The following is a 21,558-nucleotide window of genomic DNA, read 5'->3' as shown; positions in this document are numbered from 1 at the left end:
TCTGTCTGCAGTTTTAATCTGCAAAGTGCACCTTGGCCCATCAGTGCAGTAAATCTGAGCCCTCTAACTTGAGCCAGGATGAGTCTGTAGTGTTACCGCATTGCTGCAGTCAGCAGCAGCAGCAGCAGCAGCAGCAGAAGCAGCAGCAGCAGCAGCAGCAGAAGCAGCAGCAGAGCAGCAGCAGCAGCAGCAGCAGCAGCAGCAGCAGCATCCTCTCCCACTGCAGCTCACTACAGGCGTCTCCGTGAGACTGGTGCAGTGTGTGCTACAATCAGATCAGATACCGCATCAGCTTTTTTATCCCATATCCATCCCAGAACGGCCTCAAACCTCCTGAATTAAACACCAGAGAAAAAGAACACGGCGTCTGCAGAGGCACAGTTCAGTTTAAAGTTGTGACGTCGTGCTGCTGAGCTCGCTGAAGACTCGCATCGAATTGAACACTTTCAGCTGGTAAACGGCTGCATGTTGTTACTGTGCAGGTGAATATCATTGTGATTAATGGTTCTGAGAGTTCTTTAGGAAGTGGTGACACGTTGTAGGGTTCTAGCAGCATTTCTGTTATTATCTCTTATTAAGTTTTCCTGTTTGGTGCAAAATCTGTGCCTGGTGAAAATAAGAAATAAACCATGCAAACTCTTCACAGAAGCACGGGGACTCTCCCCACCTGCACACCTGACCCGCCCCTCTTCTCCACTCTCAGCCAATCACAGGCCAACTCGCTCTAACGATGTTCGTGTAACACAAGATTAGGAACCAACAGAACATCATCATTTGACCTTAACATCACAGCAACATGAAGCAAATCAAACAACCACGATGGATGAAGGGAGGAGTGGAGCGGTGGAGCAAAGAACTATGGAATCCTTTGGTTGCCATGGTGACAAATGTGGTGTTGGCAAAGGTCTGCGCTCTACCGAGTGTAGTTCTAGTGATCGCTATTGCTAATGATCTGTTTTACAGATGTTAATGCTTTATTGTTCTCTGCAAGCATGTTTGGTTCCATTACAAAAACAAACAAACAAAAAAACTAAAGATAGATTAAAAAAAAACCTCCATGTCTAAACAATTAGCGTTAGCATTCTGCTTCAGAGTGACTCAGCTTTGTCCTTGGACTCCAAATCGTTATTCAGATCAATCTAAACTCCCAGAATCCCTTAAGAACAGATGATGTGAAGAGCAAATGCTTTTATTGCCCCCCCCTCCCGGCCCACTGTGTCCTCCGATCCATCAGCCTCAGATGATCCACCAGGACGCCGTCGTAAATCTCCTGCCGTTGCCTTTTGCCCATCAGGGTCACGCCATCATCGTCACTGTCATCATCATCATCATCTGATGGCGGGAATGACCTGTGATCCGTCGCGGCGCGTATGAAACGAGCGGGCAGGGAGCGTTTAATGCGTCCTTGGGAACGATGGGACACGTATCCGCTGCCTGGGAAAATTGATGGCAGGAGAAAGTCACCTTCAGCCTTATCGTCACGACGGCGGCTACGAGCCGTGACTCACGTGAGATCGGGCAGCGCGGAGTTTTGGGCTCGCGGCGCCGTCGGCGTGACTCTCTGCGGAGTTCCTCGTTTTATCTCAGCCACCCAAGAAAAGTGGGCTACGACATCGGCAGTGCCACTCCCCTCCTCCAGCGTGTTACTTCAGGGCTTCTGATCAGCTTCTTTTGTTTTGTTAATGACATTTGTTCACGTCAAACTGTCCGACCCTCGGCCCTCTCTGGTTAGAGACCTCTTTACTGCGTCGGCCTGCTTCTAAGGCAGACATTCTTAATTATTCAGTGAGTCAAGTCTCTCTGAGCTTTGGATCTGCTCTGGTTTGCTGTAGTGAATGCTCATATGTACTGTACTACTGCAGCCTCGATGTGCTTTGGTCGAGCGACTTTCATATTGTGATAGAAGCATTTTTATTTGATCTCACATCATTCCACATAAATATCCTTACTTATTTTTCCTTTCACAGTCCAAAAACATGCGTTTCATAGTAATTGGTGACTCTAAATTGTCTGAAATCCGAGTGTGTTTCTGACCTGATGACGTGTTCTGGGTGTATTCTGCCTCCAGCTGCAGTCGGCCGGGACTGACTGCTGCAACCGCTGCACCCTGAGTTGGATGAAGCGGTCTTGAAGGTGGATGAATGAATGAATGCATCATATGTTCAGCTCATGTCTAAAGAATGAGGATATGGCTCCATCTAGTGGTGGAGTACGGTAACTACCGTGAAGAAAAAGTCCTCATGCAACCTTCACTTCTAAAGGGAAGATGGCAAAAGGACAAACGCCTCAGTTATGTAACTAGATGTACTCTCACTTTTATGAAAACAGAGGTACTGCTCTCTTCTTTTTTTTTTCCTAACTAAAAGGTTCTGAGATGGCAAAAGATAATAAAGTGGAGAGGGTCTTTGAAGGACGTTTCTTGTTTCTGCTCTTTTAAAAAAAGGCCATGATTGAGGGTTTATTCCTGCCCTGAATCGCCTTAGTTTTAAAGATGGATTCATACCGGGAACCGTGGACATTTGCTGTTGGTGGCAAAAACACTTTATGACAAGGACATTTCATACTCCTGGGAATATTTCAAATTCCCGACCAATTACACATTAGTTATCGAACAAAAACATAGGAACAAGTTTCTCCCGACACTTCTGTTGATGCTGAACATGTAAAGATTTGTAGTATCAGTTTGTTCACTGGAGCTCATTTACATGTAGAAAATGATGAGAGACTCTATTACGACTTAAAATTTCCAGAGGACTGATCCACCCCACGTTCCCAAAGTCTTTGCTCAATGAATGTATTTTGTGTTTTGTTTGTTTTTGTTCTGCTTCTATTAATGAAATCTTATGAATTGTGTCTCGTGTACTGGTGAACAACAAAATAAGATGAAACGTGAGAAAACAAAGTGTTGGATCGTTCACCTGCAGCCATCGGGGGATATATTTTGTGATACATCAGTTGACTTTTGTGATATTTTGAGGCGATGTTTAGGACGTTTCTGGAGAGTTTTGTGACATTCTGGAGCAACTTTACCTAAAGTCGTCAAGCAGGTCGTCTTCCAATCTAAAGACAGGAACTTCCCTCCCCGTCTTGTCCAGTCTGTGTGTGTTTGGAGTCTTGTTTATATTTCCTCACCTGTATCTCATAGGTGGAACTGGTCTTAAAGTTCTTATAACATTTTGTTCCATTATACGTTGATAGTGAGTTGTTTAAGCTGCATAGATATTTATGCATCACAAGCTGACTCTCTCTCTCGCTCTCTTTTCTCTCCAGAGGCCCTGATCAGTGACACTTTGTCCCCTGAGGTCCCGGTGAAAGAGCTCCACCCCCGGCAGGCTGGCCACGCCCCCTCCCTCCTGCCTCCATGTATCCTGAATCAACCACAGACTCCCCCGCCCGCCTCTCCCTCCGACAGACTGGCTCCCCCGGGATGATCTACAAGTGAGTGGCACAGTTTCCATACATCAGTTTGTTGCGTCGCAGACCAGACTTTGATAAACTTGTTGTATTTAGGAAGGAGGCAGTAACTTGTTTCTGGGTTCCACTGAAGCTGGACGTTTAACATCAGGGGCAATTAAAATGCAGCAAACTGAAATACGGAAGAGGAAAAATCTATTTCTGTATTTCTGTTAAAGGCACATTTATTTATTTAAAAACCATCACACCCGTCTTTAACATATTCATAAGAAGAGATACAGTATTTATCCCAAATGTGACAAAATGATCCTGCAGTACCACACCTCGCCAGAAGGTGGCGCCAGAACTTCAGCCCACAGACAATAAAGCTGCAGTTTAGTTTTCAGGCAGCTTGACGGCTGCCTTTGTCTTTGCATGTATGATCACTGCGTCACTGCAGCTACTGATCCTACTCTTTTATAGACTTCAGGGATTTTTAATTTCAATGTGAATGAATGCTTCGGCTGTGACAGACCAGACACACACACACACACACACACACACACACACACACACACACACACACACACACACACACCTGAAAGAGACCCTTTTTTTTTTTTTTACTTGTTGAAGGAAACATGCAGAGGATGTGTGTCGTTGCATGTCGCTTCATGGTTTGGACATGTCTTCTCATTTCATCCTGACTGCATTGTGAATAAATACTGGAGACAACACATCTATGAAAGAACACATTATGTAGTAAACACAAACATCTTTAAACAAACCAAGATGTACTCTAGATCTGTTTTAAGTACCCGTCTTTTGGATTCGAAGACACATTAGAGGTTTAAATGATTAAATGAAGAGGTGAGCTCGTCCATTTTGATTATTGTTATAAAGCATCTTACTGCGAGAACAACCCGACACGGTAAAAAGAAATCAAGTGTTTCCTCCAGAGAAAGTTTTGAACGCCATCAAACAATGAAATGAATCTTTCTGTTTGTTAAATCAGAATGTGTTGTATGTCCAAGATTCTACTGCTGATGTTAGTTTTTACATGCCGTCTTCAGTTTTGGTTATCGTGAAGTATATTCAGTCACTAATTGCATTTCAGTAACTCGTGAAATGTCCGTCCCCCTTTACTGTTGCTTTAATCACTTCTTCAGTGCGTCTCCTTCTGATTCCAGTCTGAGCTGTAACATGAGTATATAAATTCAACATTAGACTTAAATTTGTAATCTCATTTCAGGGGCTCGTGTTGATAGGGCATTATAGCAGCGGCGACATTAGACTTCATTGTTGTCTGTCAACCAAGACAGTCTGATGTGGCCACAGTGGATTAAAAACATGGATTATGTCACGTGTGGAGGGATTAGCCTGAAACCGCTTTCATAATTACATTTTATTTCATTATACTTACTATAAATTCAAATTTGTGGTTAGATTGTTAAACATTTTTTAAGTATTGTTATAAGGCGGCGCTACATTATAATTTAATGTTTATTTATAAATATATATAGACATTTATAAAAAAGTCTGTCCCAGAGAAAAGACTAAAGTTTGCTGCGTCTTTGGTCGTGGTTTAAAATCTTCGGTCGTGTGAAACCCGAACCTCGCACCTCATTACAGTGTGGTTCTGCATCGCAGTGATTTCAGTGTAAACTCCCTCCAGCTGTCCTCTTACTTTTCCTCTTCCAGCTCTTGTCCTGTCTTTGATTCCAACATTAATCACCCTTCGTCCCCTCGGTGTCTCTGCTCACCTCCTGCCTTTCTGTCCTGTGTTAACTGAAGCTTTTCTCTTTCCTCCTTTTCCCTCGACGCCCTCAGCGCTCGTTATGGGAGCCCCAAACGACAGCTGCAGTTCTACAGGTACCCGACTGTACGACACTCACTGTGTGTTTGCTGCTTCGTCAAAGTCAAGCCTGTTTCTATGTGTTAGGAACGTGTGTGTGCGTGCGTGCGTGCGTGCGTGCGTGCGTGCGTGCGTGTGTTGTCTTTCTCCATCCTAACCTTGGCATTAAAAACTCTCTGTTCTGTCATTTGAACCCTTGCATCCATCCTCACGGTATAAATGACACTCATCATCTTCTGTTCAGCTGGCGCTGCACTGTCCAGCCTCAACCTGATGGGGGGGGGGGGGCGTTGGATTTCATTGCAAGGTTGCTCACAAAACCATCAAATCAACAATAACTGTCCAAGTTTGACTGTTTCGTCTTCGTTTGTCTTTTTAAGCGTCAGTGTCACCGGAGACGCTCCCCGTTGGACGTGTCCGACTCGGATGTCTGATCAAGACGCTTTTTTTCCTTCACAAAAACTGCTTCTTAGACATTTTTTTGCAGTGCGGCTAAGCAGATAATAATCTCCTTTTGTCATCATTTTGGCCCTGAAAGTGCACATTTGAGACCTCCTGGGAGTCAAAGCTCTGATGAGAAATGTCCAGAGGGACCGTCCAGGAAGACTCTATGATGGGAGGGAGTGGACGCTGGTGTGAAGGAGGGCGGCTGCGGCTCGGTCAGTGAGCTTTTAGATGCTCAGTGTTTTGGCTGCTTCGGAGCGGGATCATGTTTTATGGTCATATATCAGGCTTTATTTTGCTGATCCAGTTCTAAAAAAACCCCTGACTGTGGGGATGTGCTGGTAATGAGCTCACCGTCGGAGTTTTATCTCGGCGCCTCGCACATTTCTGTCCTTTTAAAGTGCAAAGCGTCCCGCTAGCTGCTCCCCGGGCCTCCCCTGTGAGAGGGATCCATTAAACCCCTTATCATGGTATGTTTGTCTATCACACTGACAAACGGGCGGCTGCGGCGGCGAGGGGAAGCTTCATTATTGTCACGTTTTGTCAAAAAGTTCCAACGCCGGTGTCACGACTGCCTGAAGAACCTTAAAACAAGCGTATTGGACTGGATGTGCTGATAAACTGAGATTAATCCTGGACAGGACTGTCTCTTAACCCTGCAGTGCATGCACATCTTGTTTGACAATACATCAGTGACTGTCTGAATATACACACATGCACAGGAACCTCTTCTTCTTTTATAAACTTTATCCTCTTTCTATGAGGTTTTATAGGCCCTGTGTGCTTGATCCATTTCACGTCGCCCATGTTCAGCAGTACTAACATCTGTGCTGTTGGTAGGATTGTAACTCACATTATATGTAAATACATTCAAACTTTTGGATTTGAGGATGAACCACTCCACCATCCGAGTCACAGCAGCCCAGATTAATGCATTTTTATGCATTAAATAAGGGTTTGCAGCTGCCGATTATTTTCTATTTAATTAATCTCTAGATTATTTTCATGATTATTAGTTTAATCTTTTGTTTGTTTAGCCTTTATTTACCAAGGTCAGCTATTAAGAACTTATTTTCATGAAGAAAAAGAAAAACATGAGAACAATTTCTATAAAACAACTCAAAACGAACACAGTGAGCTTAATTAATGCTTAATGACCCATAATTAGATGTAAATATTAACGCGCCGTCTCGACCTCGTCCCAGCTTGCAGGTCACAGATTTATTGTGAAGTGCTCCGAGACGTCGGGTGACTTTATCGTGACGTTTTCTCTCGTGACATTTCTCTTTTCTCCGGTTGCTTGGACCTTTCAATTAATTAGTCTACGACTACTTTGATAATCGTTTTTAATCAATCCAATCAATGAGTTGTTTCAGCCCCTCCACAGACGTGGAGAATTGTCGTCATCCGGGCCTCATTGCGTTCGATTAAAATGAGACTTAAGATAAATCCTTTTCTATAAATGTATTAATTCACCCTCTTTGAGTGGAGATGAATTAGTGGCATTCCTCCAACGATCCACACTGAGAACATGCGACCTTTGATTCTGTCTTGATTGTCTGTGGCAGAAGCAGGAGGAAGGGAATGTTTTAACTGAACGACCTCGCTGGGGAATTAGCAGGTCTGAGGATCCTCGTCCACACCCAGGGAGCTTCGGTCAGTTCCTCTCTGAAGTCTCCCTGCTTGAGAAAAGCACTCAGCTTATGAATTATCTTCTGTTGCTTCACATCTGGAGCTTCACAACTCAACGTCCTGCGTGTGAGATTCTCTGTATTGTTGATATTAGTGTTTTAGGTGGCAGCACTGAGTCTCTGTTTGTCTTCACATCTGGCTTTTATAAGTTAGTTTCTTTAGTTATCCTGTGACGGATTTACTCTTCAATCATTTTATTTTATTAGACTGGTTCGATGCTGCTTATCTTACTAACATCTGCATCCATTACCACATCACAACACAAAGACAGTGACATTATCATTCTTCTTTTCTTTTATTAGCGTATTTATTTGAGTTTTTAATGAAATAGATTAACACACTTTGCCTTAGAAGTGTCTGTTTATGGATATATACCGTATGTCAAGACATTTTATATTTAAAATGACATGTTCCTCTATTAATCATCAAATTTATACTCACCATGACTTAATTTTAAATATGTAAAAAGTAGTTTTTTTCCCTAATAACTTTTTAATTCGGAAAAATAAACCTGCATTTTTTAATATGAATGTATTTAATATTTAATATGAATGTGACTTGAAAAGTATTCATCTTATCATTATTATTTCATCGTCATGTGAATGAAATATATTTGTACACACGCATGTAGAAAGCATGAAGGGATTGTATTTCTGTGTCATCTCAATCATGAATCTTTCGGGGGAAAAAACAACAACAAGAAACAGAATAAATCAACAATGAGACTCAGACGAGCTGATTCAAAGACACCATGAATAAATACACAACGAACCAAAGATATGCAGAAACATATTGTGTACTCTCAGTTTGCTCTTGATTTCTTGATGTGGATTAACTAATACTGCTGTTCAGATCAGGGGAGCCCAGTTTATTTTAATCCAGGGCTCATACGGTCTGCAGCACCATCTAATCCCCGTTAGCATGGAACAGTATGACAACGAAAACATCTTTATTTTGAAACGTTTGTTGTAGTTCAGAATAGTACCTTACTTTCTCCCAGAGAAAACAATTCCTGTTGCCTTCAGTGTTCTAATGACTAATGTGACTTTACAATGTAGTATAATCTATTTTAATATGTAGTAGAATTAGGAACAGCAGTGACTTTTATTGTGAAATTGATGAGTGTCGTCCTTGTAATTTTCACACTTCTGGCGTCATCGATGTCATTTCATGTTGCAGATTAAACTGTCACTCAGACCAGTTTCAAACCCATTTTACACTTTTAATTCAGGTATTTTTGAACAGTTCATTGTTTTCCCACTAGAGTATCACGACTATTCACTGGAGTGTCACTTAGGCAGTTTTAGACTAAATAACAAGATGATATAAATCAACATTTGGTTAATATTTCTTTGGAAATATAAAATAAATGACCATTAAAATGCTGACAAAATGCAAACTATCTTTTTATTTTTTTTTTTCTTGTATAAATAAGTTAAATACAAAGCAGACACACTGGTTTAGGTCTGTGTACTGGAGCTCTTTATCGTCTTTACTGTGTGTGTGTGTGTGTGTGTGTGCGTGCGTGCGTGCGTGCGTGCGTGTGTGTGTGTGTGTGCTCACACAACACTCAGCTGCTCATTATCTTGCAGCTCTTAGTTTTCTTTCCTGTGGAACAACAATCGGAGGCTTTTAGCACAAAAGCTTTGGTGAATAATTCAGGGCTGATATTATTTGCTGTGGTTAGCAGAAACAAGACGGGCACTAAACGACACAAATGGATTTCCTCCATGGTATCTCGTAGGGAGGAGGAGGAGGAGGAGGAGGAGGAGGAGGAGAGGTGTTGCTTGTAGCGATAGAGTGTGGTTGAAGTGGTGAGGGGAGGGATGCTCTCTCTTACTCACTAATTGGTTTAGACGTTTCCTAGTAAGACACTCCCAGACTGGGTGGACCCGCTCCGGCCCGGTCGGCACTGCGTCTTTATAAAAGCAGTGTGGCGACCCGCGACCTCGCTCATGAGCCGACCTCCAAGAAATCGGGTGAGTTTGAGGGAAAGATTTGCTCTCAAGACGGCATCCAGGCTGTTTAGTGTGTGTATGTGTGTGTGTATGTGTGTGTATGTGTGTGTAATGTGTGTGTGTGTGTGTGTGTGTGCATGCTGCCTCGCCTAAAGTCTCCTCCTGTCTTCATATCTTCTGTATGTATGTCAGGAAATAATGTGAAGAAGAACTTTGATCAGATTTCTGATTAATCGCCATGTGTAAAGGCATTTTTTATCAGAGTATCAGTTGGAAACTATAGATTCTATAGTTTGGACGCTTGTTAAAAATATTAATGTAACGTAATCCTGTATTTTACATTTTTATGTGAAATTCTCGCTTCGACTTGGAAGTAAGTTGTTCTTTGTAGCTCTGTAATATGCAGACGTCAAGAAAAGTGCTGTCGAAGCGTCGTACGTGTCAATAAGTCTTTTAGAAGATCGATAAAGTCTGGAGCTTAAGTGAAATGCCGCCTGCAGTGCAACCGAACTTTCCCTCTGTAATTACAAAGACCCAAACTGAGAATAATTCCTGTTTGAGATATAAAAACCCACAATTGTATATAGATTAATATTATTATTTAAGTAAGATTAAGTCAGACTGTGTTCAATAATTGGCACATTGAAATGTTTTTAAAGTGTTTTTGCCGGGAGGAAAGTGCTTCTATGAGTTTTAGATCATTTATAAAGAATGTGCCGGATTTCATCGTTTCCACCGTCAGTGTACGTTGCACCGTTTTTATTTTAATGTTAAATATTCGAGAATCAGATTACAGTTTTCTTGACAGAAAGCAGGTTGAGATGTGTTTTTTATTTTTTTTAAATAATGGTGTATTTTGGGAGAGTTGCTGTCCTGTTGTGTCGTCTCTCTCTGTGCTGGACGCTTACTGAAGATCAAACGGTGGCGGTGGAGCCGGCAGTGCTGCCCCCTGTTGATTCATCTCAGCATGACGCTCATGTTACGTCTTAATCATGGAGGGATCAATTCACTTGAGTCTGTATTTAATGAGAAGAGGAGACGGTTCTTTAATATGAATAAATAATAACGTAGTATTTTGTGGAGAAGGGAAACAACGTTTTCTGGAGGCTGAAACTGAAATGAAGCCCAGTGTTTCATTGAGGACCTGAGCAGAAGTGCAGACTTTGCACTTTCTTGAAGTTTCTTTGTTTTTAATGGACGTTTGTTTTGGCGGGACGCTCTGGGTTTGTCCCGAGGTCGACTCTCGGCAGCTTCGTCTTGCGGTTGGTTGTGGAATCAGAAGTGAGAGCAGGAATCGGTGCCCTCCTGTCGCCTGGTGCATGTTTGAATGCGTCCCGCTCTTTTTTGCAGATAGCATGAGCTCTCTTTGGTCCTGCTCCTTAATCACCAGCAAGTCACCTGAATGCTCCCTATCAGTGTTACCCGGCCTTTGTGTACCTGTCAGGGGAGGGTGGTGCTGGGCTCCGTGGTGCGACTCTGATTACAGGATGCATGGCCGTGTGCTGCCCCGACTTTTTTCTTTTTTTTTGTTAACCAGAGCAGGTGCTATTTAAGGAGGCGACTGCGTCCTGTCGCCTCCTTACTCCGTTCCTGTCGCCACTTTGCTCCTCGCTGCACGGGTCACCTTGGCACCTCAAGGAGGCGGGAAGGGGGGGGGGGGGAGACATGTTTGCAGGGGGCTATGCCGGGGGGCCCCGGGGGGCTCCCGGCAGGCGCAAGTCCAGTTACTGTGTCCCTGAAAACCTGCAGATCCCCAAACCGACAGCGCCAGGCAGCGGCGTTCGGAAGAGCAGCAGCAGCGGCAGCGGCAAGATGCTGTCCATGACGTACAGCGAGAGCATCCGGAGCGGCATCAACCGCTACCACTCCGACCAGGGGCTGAATCAGCCGCCCGCCCGGCCCCCCGACCAGGCCGAGCTGCAGAGGCTCCGCGAGCAGAGGGTGGCCGCTCAGGTTAAGAACATGGAGGACTTCCTGAAGATGAACGGCCTGGCTCTGGAGGAGTGTGTGTCCTATCAGACAGGCATGAAGTACAGGTAAGAGAGAGGCGGCAGGTGGGAGCTGCTCTGTGGTGGCAGAGGTCCCAGACTCCAGAGTCAAACTCCTCAAACTGCCTCTGATCAAACTCCTCCCGGGCTACGCCACTGGGGCTCAGGTCTTATTTTAATCATCTCGGTCGACTTGGTGGCACATTAGCCCGACTACCTGTGAAGGACAGATCGCTCCTTGAGGAGTTTCCTGGCCTCACTTTTCATTCCCATCATGCAGATTGTTCCTTCCTTTCCTTTCCTCCCTGTCTGCAGAAGGTTGATGGTCCCTTCAGATGCATCTTGGAGACGTCCGATGCTCCACGTGTGATCAGTTCTGATCAGTCATTTTGTTCAGTTTGGGCTGTTTTAATGCAGTAAGTGCAGGTTTAAACCTGTCTGGGTCTCACTGTTTAGTCAAATTTCATCATGTAGGTGATGATTACTTAATTCTTTTAAATTTAATTCTGTTAAAGTATGAAGTGTTTTCATACTGTCTTAGGAAGAAAACTTGTTTTTTGAAATAAAGTACAATACACTTTACCGGCTAACTCACGTCATCAGGTCATTTTAACTTAGTAAACATATTTTGTCCTCAACGTGAGTAGGATATTTTAGTATCGAGCACATATCAGAGGTTAAAATGTGTTTTAACAACAAACAAAAGTCAAAGTATGAACGATGAACATCAGTCACACACTTGAGCATCAAAACTTTAAAAGAAGATAAAGCAAAACTAAAGGTCCAAAATACATTGAAGATGTTTGGATGCATGTTGTTGAGACATTTGTAGAGTAAAACTTTTTTCCTCCCAATACTGAGTGTATTCTCTGCGTTGCCCTTTTAATTCCTATGACTTCTACAAAATGAATTAGAAGATGCCTGATGTCTGAACTACTTTTCCATTTAGTCGGTGCTGAAAGTTCCCGGGTGTTTTTCTGACGCGGCCGCAGGCCTGATCTGTGAAGCGGCTGCCGTTAGTGTCAGGGACTCGGGTAGGCGTCAGGATAGGCGTCCACCCTGGCCGGCTGGCCGGCCGGCTGCTGTTGTTTTTGACTCACACCAGCGACTGCGTCGCAGACGTGGCCGGCTGCTGTCGGCCACGCTGACCGAGTTTCCCGGCCGCCTGCGTGCAGTGTCGTGTGTCAGCCGCGCCTGTAGTTACCTCCGTCTTGTGTAAAGCTCAGCCGTTGGCCCGTGACGGCGGCTCGGTGAGCGTGTTCACCAGGAGTTTAGGATTGCAGAGAGCATATGAGCTTCTTAATTTATTGAGAGAGTCGCCGACGGTAAGCGCAGAAAATAAAGCACATCTTTGTTCCTTCGGGGGACGAAGCTTCTCTTCACAAGACACTTTGAACTTTGACCCGGGGGAATTGTTGGTTTGTAATTGTTTTATTTACACATTCTTATCTTTCATTTGGTTTGACTGTCATTTAGTCGTATGGTTTACACACGGATAAACTTTTATTGAAAGTTTGATCTGTACAAGTTCATTTTCTGGACCGAACACTGCCGTGTCCTGATGCGGCAGAAAAAGTCAATATAGGAGAGATTTATTTTTTGCAAACAAGTAAATAAATGTGCACTGTTTAGACTAAATGGTCCCGTGATCGGACCTCAAACTGAACTCTGCAGCCTCGAGGATGTAGAAGAGTGTCAAACATCGGCCAGAAATTAAGATATTAACTTAACATCTATTCCCAATTAGTTCACTAAGTGTTTCACTGCTGTAGCAACAGTGAAGATCATAACATCTGCACGGCGGATTAGTTGTTAGCACATCTTTAAATAAACAAATAGAAATGTAGATAGACACCAGTGGTCTCGATGTTTGCTTTGATTTTTTTACAGTTTGCCTGGTGGTCTGACAGGCCGGATCAGCCCAGTTTTGACCTACAGATCTTATATTTGACGGTCCTGGCGTTCACACGGTCGCTGCTCATCACAACAGGGGTTGTCAAATGTCTTAACTAGCCAGCACCACCTGGGAGCCATTGTTAAACTGATTTCAGTATAACATTGAGTTATTAATTGTTATATCGCACACATTCATGAATTGACTCTTCTTAATTATTATTACTATTATTATTATTTATAACTTTGTTATATACTAAATAATCCATTTTTATTACATTGTCAACAAGTTGTACAGAAGCTATTTGGTGACTTCATAACATTTAGTAATTTGGCACAGTGGCGTAGTGGTTAGGACTCCCCGCCATAGCACATTGTGAGGCTGGGGGTTTGCATGTTCTCCCTGTGCCTGTAGGACTCTCCTCTGGCTGCTGCAGCTTCCTCACACGGTCCCAAGAGATCACATGATGTCTCTTCATTACCTGTAGGTGTGTGTGAGTGTGTTTGTACGTTCTGTTTGCCCCGTGATGACGGGGTGTCCTCGCCCCTCGTCTTGTGGGATTGATTTTAACTTCCTGCTGCTCAAAGCTGTTAAATGTCTGGATGGTGGAGGTCGTGACGCGGCGGCACCGAGAACCAGAACTGACCAGCAGATGGCGGAAACGCACAAAACGAAACATCAAATCTGTTGCGTGAGGATTTTATTGTGAAAATACGAGCACCAGGTGTTTTCTGAGAAGTGACAAGACATTTTTCTACATTAAAACAAAACATTTCAGATTGCTTTAAAAAAAACTCTGCTAAAAGTGCTTTAAATATTCCTACTTACAGAATCTACTTGCTGCTTTGCAGCTCAAGTAAAGTAAAACTATTGAGACGACGTTATTCATCAGTTGTTGTTTCTTTAACCTTTATTTATCCAGGAAGGATCCATTCAAATCAAGATATCTTACAAAGGTGACCGAGCCAAGAGGCACATGTCACAACATCTCAGTTAAAACCAAACACAGATTGGAGGAAAGTAATAGTTATTCAAAGTATTAAGGTGCATTAGTTGGCTGTGTACTTTTCAAAACACAAACAATAACTTCAATCTTTTTACTCATGCAGCCCGATTGAGAGGAGATTGAGCTGTGTGTGTGTGGGCCTGGATGAACTTGGGTTTGAAACACTTAACATCTAAATAAATGGCTCTTTTTATTCTATTGGTATTTAGATCTTGTCTGTCAGCACACAATCTTTCAAAATGACGCTTTTCTTGCAGTTTACAGGCAACAAATGTGACCCAACCTTTCGATATTAAATCAACTGAAATACAAGTCCGGTCCTGTTGTGTCACTTTCACGGTCGTTTGTATATAAACGTATGACCAAAGTTTATTGGTGCCGTTTTGTCATAAAAAGAGATCCAAGTACCCCGTTTCTCATCAAAAGTCATAATGCGTCTTAAAATCACCACTGAAATCTTTCACCCTGCATCTGAAAGTTGTTGTTTTTGCCCTCCTCCTCCTCCCAGTGGGTGAATCTAATCCTGAATCTTAAGTGTGATTAATGGCGTCCCTCTGCGGTGTTGTGTTTAGTCATCGGTGTTGGTTCCAACAGGATCATTAGCTCATCCTGCCAGCGCTGTTGTGCTGCTATTGCCTGCATTTCTGTAATTAGGAGTGCAATTTGGGTCAGGAGGAACACGCAGCCTCTGACTCACACTCATCATTATTTCAGGTGTGTTCAGAAACGCGGGCCGACTCGGTCGACTTCTTACTCGAGTATCGCCTCTTCCAGCAAACGTCTTGATCGTCGTTTTGGTGCTTCTACAAAATATCTGCTCCGTTGGAATGTGTTGCAGTTCAAATGAAGGAAAAGGGGGGGCTTCTCTATATTCATCACGTTGACCGTGAAACTGAACACGAGCACTCAGCGGGTCCATTTGGACGCTGGAAGACTCCCCCAGTGTGTTTGCAGTCCCACTCAGAGCCCGGCTGTGGGCAGAGGAGCCTGGCGGAGCTCAGTGAGGCCAGACGGAAAGCCTCGTGTCGCCTCAACTGTATGAGGGATGAGTGAGTGAGTATAGATTTCTGGAGTGACTCAACACTAATGGACATGGTAATGAGCTCCACTTGAGCATGGAAAGCTATATTTGACTGCAGCGGCTCATCCACGCTCCCAAAACTGTTTCTACTGCGGAAAGCTGCCGCAGCCTTTCGTGTTTTGACGTAACTGTGAAGAAATGAGCTGAAATTGTTGTTAAACATTAGAAAACCATGGAGGCGCTTTAAGATTTGATTGTTGTTGAGTTGAGTTTTTAACCACTAGGGGGCAGAAAAACATCCAAACTCAATCAGCGGAGACAGCCAAGCGTTAACGTTTATCAACCATCCGTTCATCTTCTTTCCTCCACAAGGGGGCGCAGTGACTGTATGGAGAGCAAAGAAGCCCCAGACATCCCTGCAAGTCCTCCAGTTGTTCTCAGGGGGCAAAGAAATCCCAGATGTGCCCGAACCTCATCAATATGGAGGAGTAGCTGCTCAGTTTGAGTACAACCTGGATGGACGAGCTCCTCGCTCGAGCCTCTTCGATCCATAAACTCATTTTTTTATCTAACGATCACAACCACATCGAGCTATTTTCTACTTCAGGAGCTCCACACAACCTCAGTGTCTGCGGACGAGCTCATGAGATGAAGACATAACTTTAAAGCCTGTCAGTACTTCCTTCCGTGCAACAGTTCAGCATTCGCTCATTTCTTTTAGACAGGAAGTGGAGGTCGGACATGAACAACTGGCTCGCTGTTGTTTTAAAGAGCGGAGTTTTGTAGGTTTGCCCACGTCTGGGACGTGGGTTTGAATTCGGGCCCGGCCTTTCTGTGCAGCTTGCATGTTCTCCCTGTGTGCACATGGGTTTCCTGCAGCGACAGTGACAACATGCTATGTTGTGATATCAATGCATTTTGATTGGACGGCACTTTGGGTAGCCGTCCTCCGTTACTGGATTAACAGATGTCCAGACCATGATGATATCTGGTTCAGAATGTAGAAATAAACATTGAATTTAGTCCAATGTGAGTGACTTGCATTGTTTCTTTCCACTGTGAGGTGTTTGTGAGTATTGGTGAGCACTGTGGTGCTTCTAGTTTGTATGCGGTGTTTCTGGGTGAACAAGTTGCTCAGTTCAGTTTAGTTCTGTAAATAATGTACTTTTACAACATTCAATTTAAAATGGCTTCAGGTGTATTTACAGTTGTGCTAAAGCACAGTTGTGAAATTGGTTAAACAGAAGGAAGTTTTTTCCGATTTCATAATGTAGAGACGCAGTGCCACAGTGTTTAGTTATCGACATGTTTTTTATTTTATTTTTATTGTGGTGGTGGTCGTTTGGATGAGTGGGGGTGTTCGCCGGACGTATTGAGAGCCCAATATGTAACCACGATCCAACATGAAACAACAACCGAAATTGTTATAACATCAAATGTAATAAATTGATATTTCGGGATTAGCTAGATTAGAAGTAAATTGGCTTTCAAAATAAAAGTCCTTTTTTTGTTACAACCTTCAAAATGTATATCTGATCACTATTTAAATGTGCCAGAGGAGGAGAATTAAGATAATCATTCTCTGTATGTCGTTGTTTCGTCTTTGTGAAAATGTAGACACTTTCATCACATATACTCTCCACCACATCAAAGAAAAACTTCAAAGTTTAGATTTAAAGGTTATTAGGACATTATTTTCCTGGTCCGGCCGACTCAAGATGAAATATGCGCCCTGCTTTAGAGCCAAGAGAATTACTCCGTTTCACACCAAGTAGTACTTTTGAGATGAGTTCTGTATTACTTTGAAAGTTAAAATCGTAGTAAGTCTCCACAACCGACGTGCCTGAAACATTTGACTTTGTCTGCGTTACATTTATTACAGTAATGACAACAAAGTTTGCTCAAAGTTGAAGATAACATGAAATTGACAAGCGTCGTGTGTCATTAATATATATTTTAATAGGTAGATAAATGTATTTCTGTATTTTACCCCCTTGCAGTGTTTGAGACAGAAGGATTCTTCTTATTGTAGGTGATGGATGACCCCCATCTTTCAGTATTCCCTACACTCCAGGATAAAGTGGCTAATTAAAGAAACTAACTGGGTGATTAATCTCCTCCCAGTCCGCTGGAGGTTTGTCAGTGACGCCGGGTCTCCACTCGGTGGCGCACAAGCTGCACGTGGCCCCGTTGCCTCCCACTGCACTTGATGCCATCGTGCAGTGGCGCGCCTCGACCCTCTGCACTCCTACACTGTTGAACAGCCTGTGCGGCGAACGTGTATCACTTTCCTTTGAGGGCAGCTTCGACTGAAACCTGAACAAGACGTGACTAAAGTGATTTAAAATAGCAGGTGGAGGAATGCTGCTTGTTTCAAGTTCTCCTGCTTCTGCTTCCAAACATCATCCAAACATGGATTCCTTGTGGATCCAGGCCTCTCTTTGCTGATCTCTCTCTCTCTCGCTCTATCTTTTCTGTGGTTGTGCCTCTCTGAACTTATTAATTTCGTGTGAGCAGCACTGCATCATGTGTGTCAGCCTGGGCAACTGTGACGTTTTCACTTCAGGCGATCCCCAAGTCGTTGAGCTAATTTTAGCCGCAGACTGGAATCCACATCTGCAGCTGGATGCAGCGAGGGAAGCTGCAGATTAACCTGTTCTTTATCTCCTGCCCTCTGCCTTTTCTTTTCTTTTTTTTTCTCCCCCCGCCGCGTTGCCCAGAGCTGGCAGAAGTGGCCGTGCTTCGTCTGTGTCACAAGACTGGGAGGTGATGTTCTGGTATTTGGAGGGATGTAGATTTGGTTTCCAGTGCTGACCTCTCCGGTTCTCCGAGCTATCCCTGGTAGCCTCGTCTGACAGCCTGTCACAATCTTCTACTCAGAAATGAAGCGTGGGCACAAGAGGTGGGAATGCCAGGGATTACACAATTTGTTTTGGTTGTTGTTGATGTTGCTTCTCTGCTTAACACTCATGTATTCCAGCTCCAGCCCAGCAGTGATTAATTTTTTTTCTTCTACATGTTTGAATTTACCGTGTCAAATTCCTGTTCGGATGCACACATGATGCCGTCACATTATGGATTTACAATCCTGCAGCTTCCCAATATATAAATCTTTGTGTTTGGTTGTATTCCATCACATAATTCTTATTATTTTTAATTGTCGTTGTTTCTTTGTTAATGCAGTTTCTTCAGATCCCGGATCGCCGCAGCATGTCATTGTCAGCAGTCATTACGCAGCTCGATGCACCACTAAGCAGGAGCTACGTAGAAATGGAAAATTACACATTTAAATTAATTAAACTCGTGGCACTAAACTAAATTACATGTTTACACCTCCTCTCTGATCTGGAATATATGAAGATGTTGTCCAGTTTAAAAGGAGATAAAGGGTTACTCTGTATATTTGTACCATTTGGAGTAATTACAGATGCTATACTACTGTTACTTTAGCCTAACTTTATTTACGTATATGTTTTAAGAAATATTGAAAAAGTGAGAACTTATCACGTAAAACAAAGTCAAGGCACCTTGTGAAACTTATTATAACACAGCCAAACATGAGTTAAACCTAATTTAGCCATTACAATCTTTTTCTTTCTTTAACAAACAAACAAACAAACTGTTTGGACTGTTAAATCCAATCAGATGAGACTCAGATGTTCAAGAACTGAACAGGAACATCTTCATTCGGACATTTTAAAATGATTTTCTTCTCTTTCATCAAACGGCTTCAGAACAAACTGAGATATAAGATGTCATCATTCCAACAATTAGAACAGTCACAGTCTCGTTGGCTCTCAGTCATTCGTCTGCATTTTCCATCATAGTGACGTCTGCTTGGGGTTTGTAGAGTTTATATTCTTTATGTTTATTGATCTTTTTGTTGTCCAACACTGTGAGTTGGTTTCTTCCAGCCATTCCTGTAGGTTAGAGCACTCCTGTCCGTACCACTTTCTGTTTATGACTTTCTTAATGTTTTCCTATAAGTGTGTTGGTCACATTTCAGATATAAACCCTGAAATCTGCGATCCTTTAACAGCAGCTTCATATTTGAATAACTGAAAAAACAAAACCAAAAACACCAAACACTGATTGTAAATTTTCTCACAGTCACTTTAGAATTTATTCCTAAAGTGTTTTTATGATTGAATCATAATGTTTGAACTCTGGTAACGTCCATTTTAAACTGAATCTCTGAGTTTCACGATGGATTCCATGTTTTTGACGTTCCCCACATTGCTGTGGCGTTAAAACCCAAATATCAAGTCTTTGTCATTATCCTGCAGGATGTGTGGCGTTGTGAGCGAGTTGTGGAAGCTGGTCACACATCAGTCCTCCTCCTACCTACGTTCCTTTGTGCACAAAGTCTCCTCTGTAAGTGTGTGTTTGTGTGAGTGTGTGTGTGTGACACTGGAGGCTGCTGGGGATTACTTTAAGTGCCGGTGAGTACTCGGCAGTGACAGCAGTAGGAGGCCGTCTCCTCCGTCCTCGGCCTTTTAGATGCTTTAGAACTGCGCCGCTGTCACTTCGCGTCGTATAACTCAGCGGCGCTCGGCACATATTTCCCAAACTGTCCGGATAAAACATGAAGTTGTCTTAGTTTAAAAGTTCCCGACGGGGTCGCGACTTTTTCTTTCCTCTTCTTTGGAAGTGCCTCTCGTTGGGTTTTCATAATTGATTGTCCCAGCTCCTCGTGTAAATGGTACCAGGATGCAGCGATGTACAAACTTCATGAAGCCACATTTTATTTCTAAGAGAACATGAACAACTTATCGTATTAAAACAAAGACACTTTCACCATTTCAAGGAAAATATTCTGAATTTGATGGGAGCAAATGGGCCATGTTTACCTGTCGTCTTTGTCTGGGACGTGAAGGGCCTGGTTGCCTCATGATGGTTTGTGTAGTGGTTAGCACTGTCGACTAACAGCAAGAAGTCCCCGGTTCGAGTCCCGTTTGGGTCTTTCTGCTGGGAGTTTGTGTTTTTTTTCTTTCCGTGTCTGATGCTTGGTCGTCGTGCTGCTCAGTTGAACTTTTCAAAGATGTGTTGCTGCCATCAAACTCAAAAGCAGCTGATATTCTCCATGAATTGATTCAACCTCTGGAATGTTTCCGTTCTCTTGGGAATAGAATATAGGTTGAAGAGATAAGCAGATGTTTTTTTGTTTGTATTTTTAATCCTCCTGGGACGCCACAGTGACCCGTGGACTTGATGTTTGAAAGCAACTCTCTTTACTCATTTGAACCACTGCACCTTTTCCTGCTTCATCCTAAAGAAGACACCCTGAGATTTCTAGTGATAGATCTTGTTTTGAAAACTAAAACCCCCCAAAAAATGAAATAATGAAGGTTACACAACATATCACACCATTCTGATGAGAGCAACGATGCTCGATGTACATATAGAAGAAGACAGAACAGTGATAAATTCTATTTCATGCGCTTTGCATTAATGCTCTGCAAATTCAAAATGACAATTGGCGACAAAAGTGTGATTAATTCACCAAAAAATTTTATATTATAACTGTAATGTGATCATTCGAAGAACAAATCTCAAGATGCAAACACGTTATTGTCACATCATATTATCCACAACAACATTGTCGTATGTTGATCAAACATCACGGAGTTCTGGTCCAAACAAACATGTCCTCTGTATTTACAAGGCTTGTATTTGGAAAAGGGTTTTACAGATCCAACCTTTCTCCTTTTTAAATAATGTAAAATGAATTTATGTAAAATTCTGTATCACACTGAGTTTATCAATCTCCAGATTGAGTTGTGATATTCCTCAGATTTGAGGCAGAAAGTTCACTGATGCTTTTAGAACGTTTCGCTGGTTTTTGTCGCTCCTGCAAATTTAATGCTGAGGGAAGTTTTCTGTTCTGCGGTCGACCGACTCCTCAGTCATGCCGCAATATCAGGTTCTCGTTTCGATGTGTTTTTGTCTGCTCACTTCCTTTTCAATGAAAATCTTTCATAAAAAAAGTGCATCTCTTTTCATTGTCTGCCTGATCGGCTGCTCCTCGTCGGCCTTTCCTCACAGTTCCTCCTCAGATGAAAGATGATAGTCACTTGTTTTTTGTCCTCATGATACTCTCATGGATGCTCCTTTGCACTCTGGTCTGGCTGAGTCCATTTCTGAAAGTCTCGTATCTCAATATTCCAGTAAAAATAACACTTTCCTCCTCCTTTCTGCTGCTGATGTGTCACAGTGTGTGTGCACGTTGTGTTTCACCGGAATCACCTCAGATAAAGAGCTACGTCCTGTTTTAACGGCTCTGGATGGAGCACAGCTTCGGCCGCTC

At 43.0% G+C, this 21,558-nt stretch overlaps 1 protein-coding gene across 3 annotated transcripts in view; it reads left to right on the top strand.

The window, feature by feature from the left end:
- kcnab2a (potassium voltage-gated channel subfamily A regulatory beta subunit 2a) overlaps nt 1-21,558 on the top strand; it is a gene marked incomplete at its 5' end in the record, with an annotated part of 103,558 nt that overhangs the window by 37,101 nt on the left and 44,899 nt on the right. Inside the window, 2 exons of one of the 3 annotated variants that reach the window (XM_080461835.1) lie at nt 2,067-2,133; nt 3,271-3,438. In XM_080461835.1, the coding sequence (XP_080317961.1) occupies nt 3,362-3,438 (77 nt within the window). Of the gene's footprint in view, nt 1-2,066; nt 2,134-3,270; nt 3,439-11,007; nt 11,379-21,558 lie in introns of those variants that run through there. The other 2 variants (XM_080461836.1, XM_080461833.1) reach the window with 2 other exon arrangements.

Source organism: Lipophrys pholis (genome assembly GCF_963383615.2).
Source record: "Lipophrys pholis genome assembly, chromosome: 4".
Taxonomy (NCBI): Eukaryota; Metazoa; Chordata; class Actinopteri; order Blenniiformes; family Blenniidae; genus Lipophrys; species Lipophrys pholis.
This window is presented reverse-complemented; position numbering and strand designations above follow the sequence as displayed.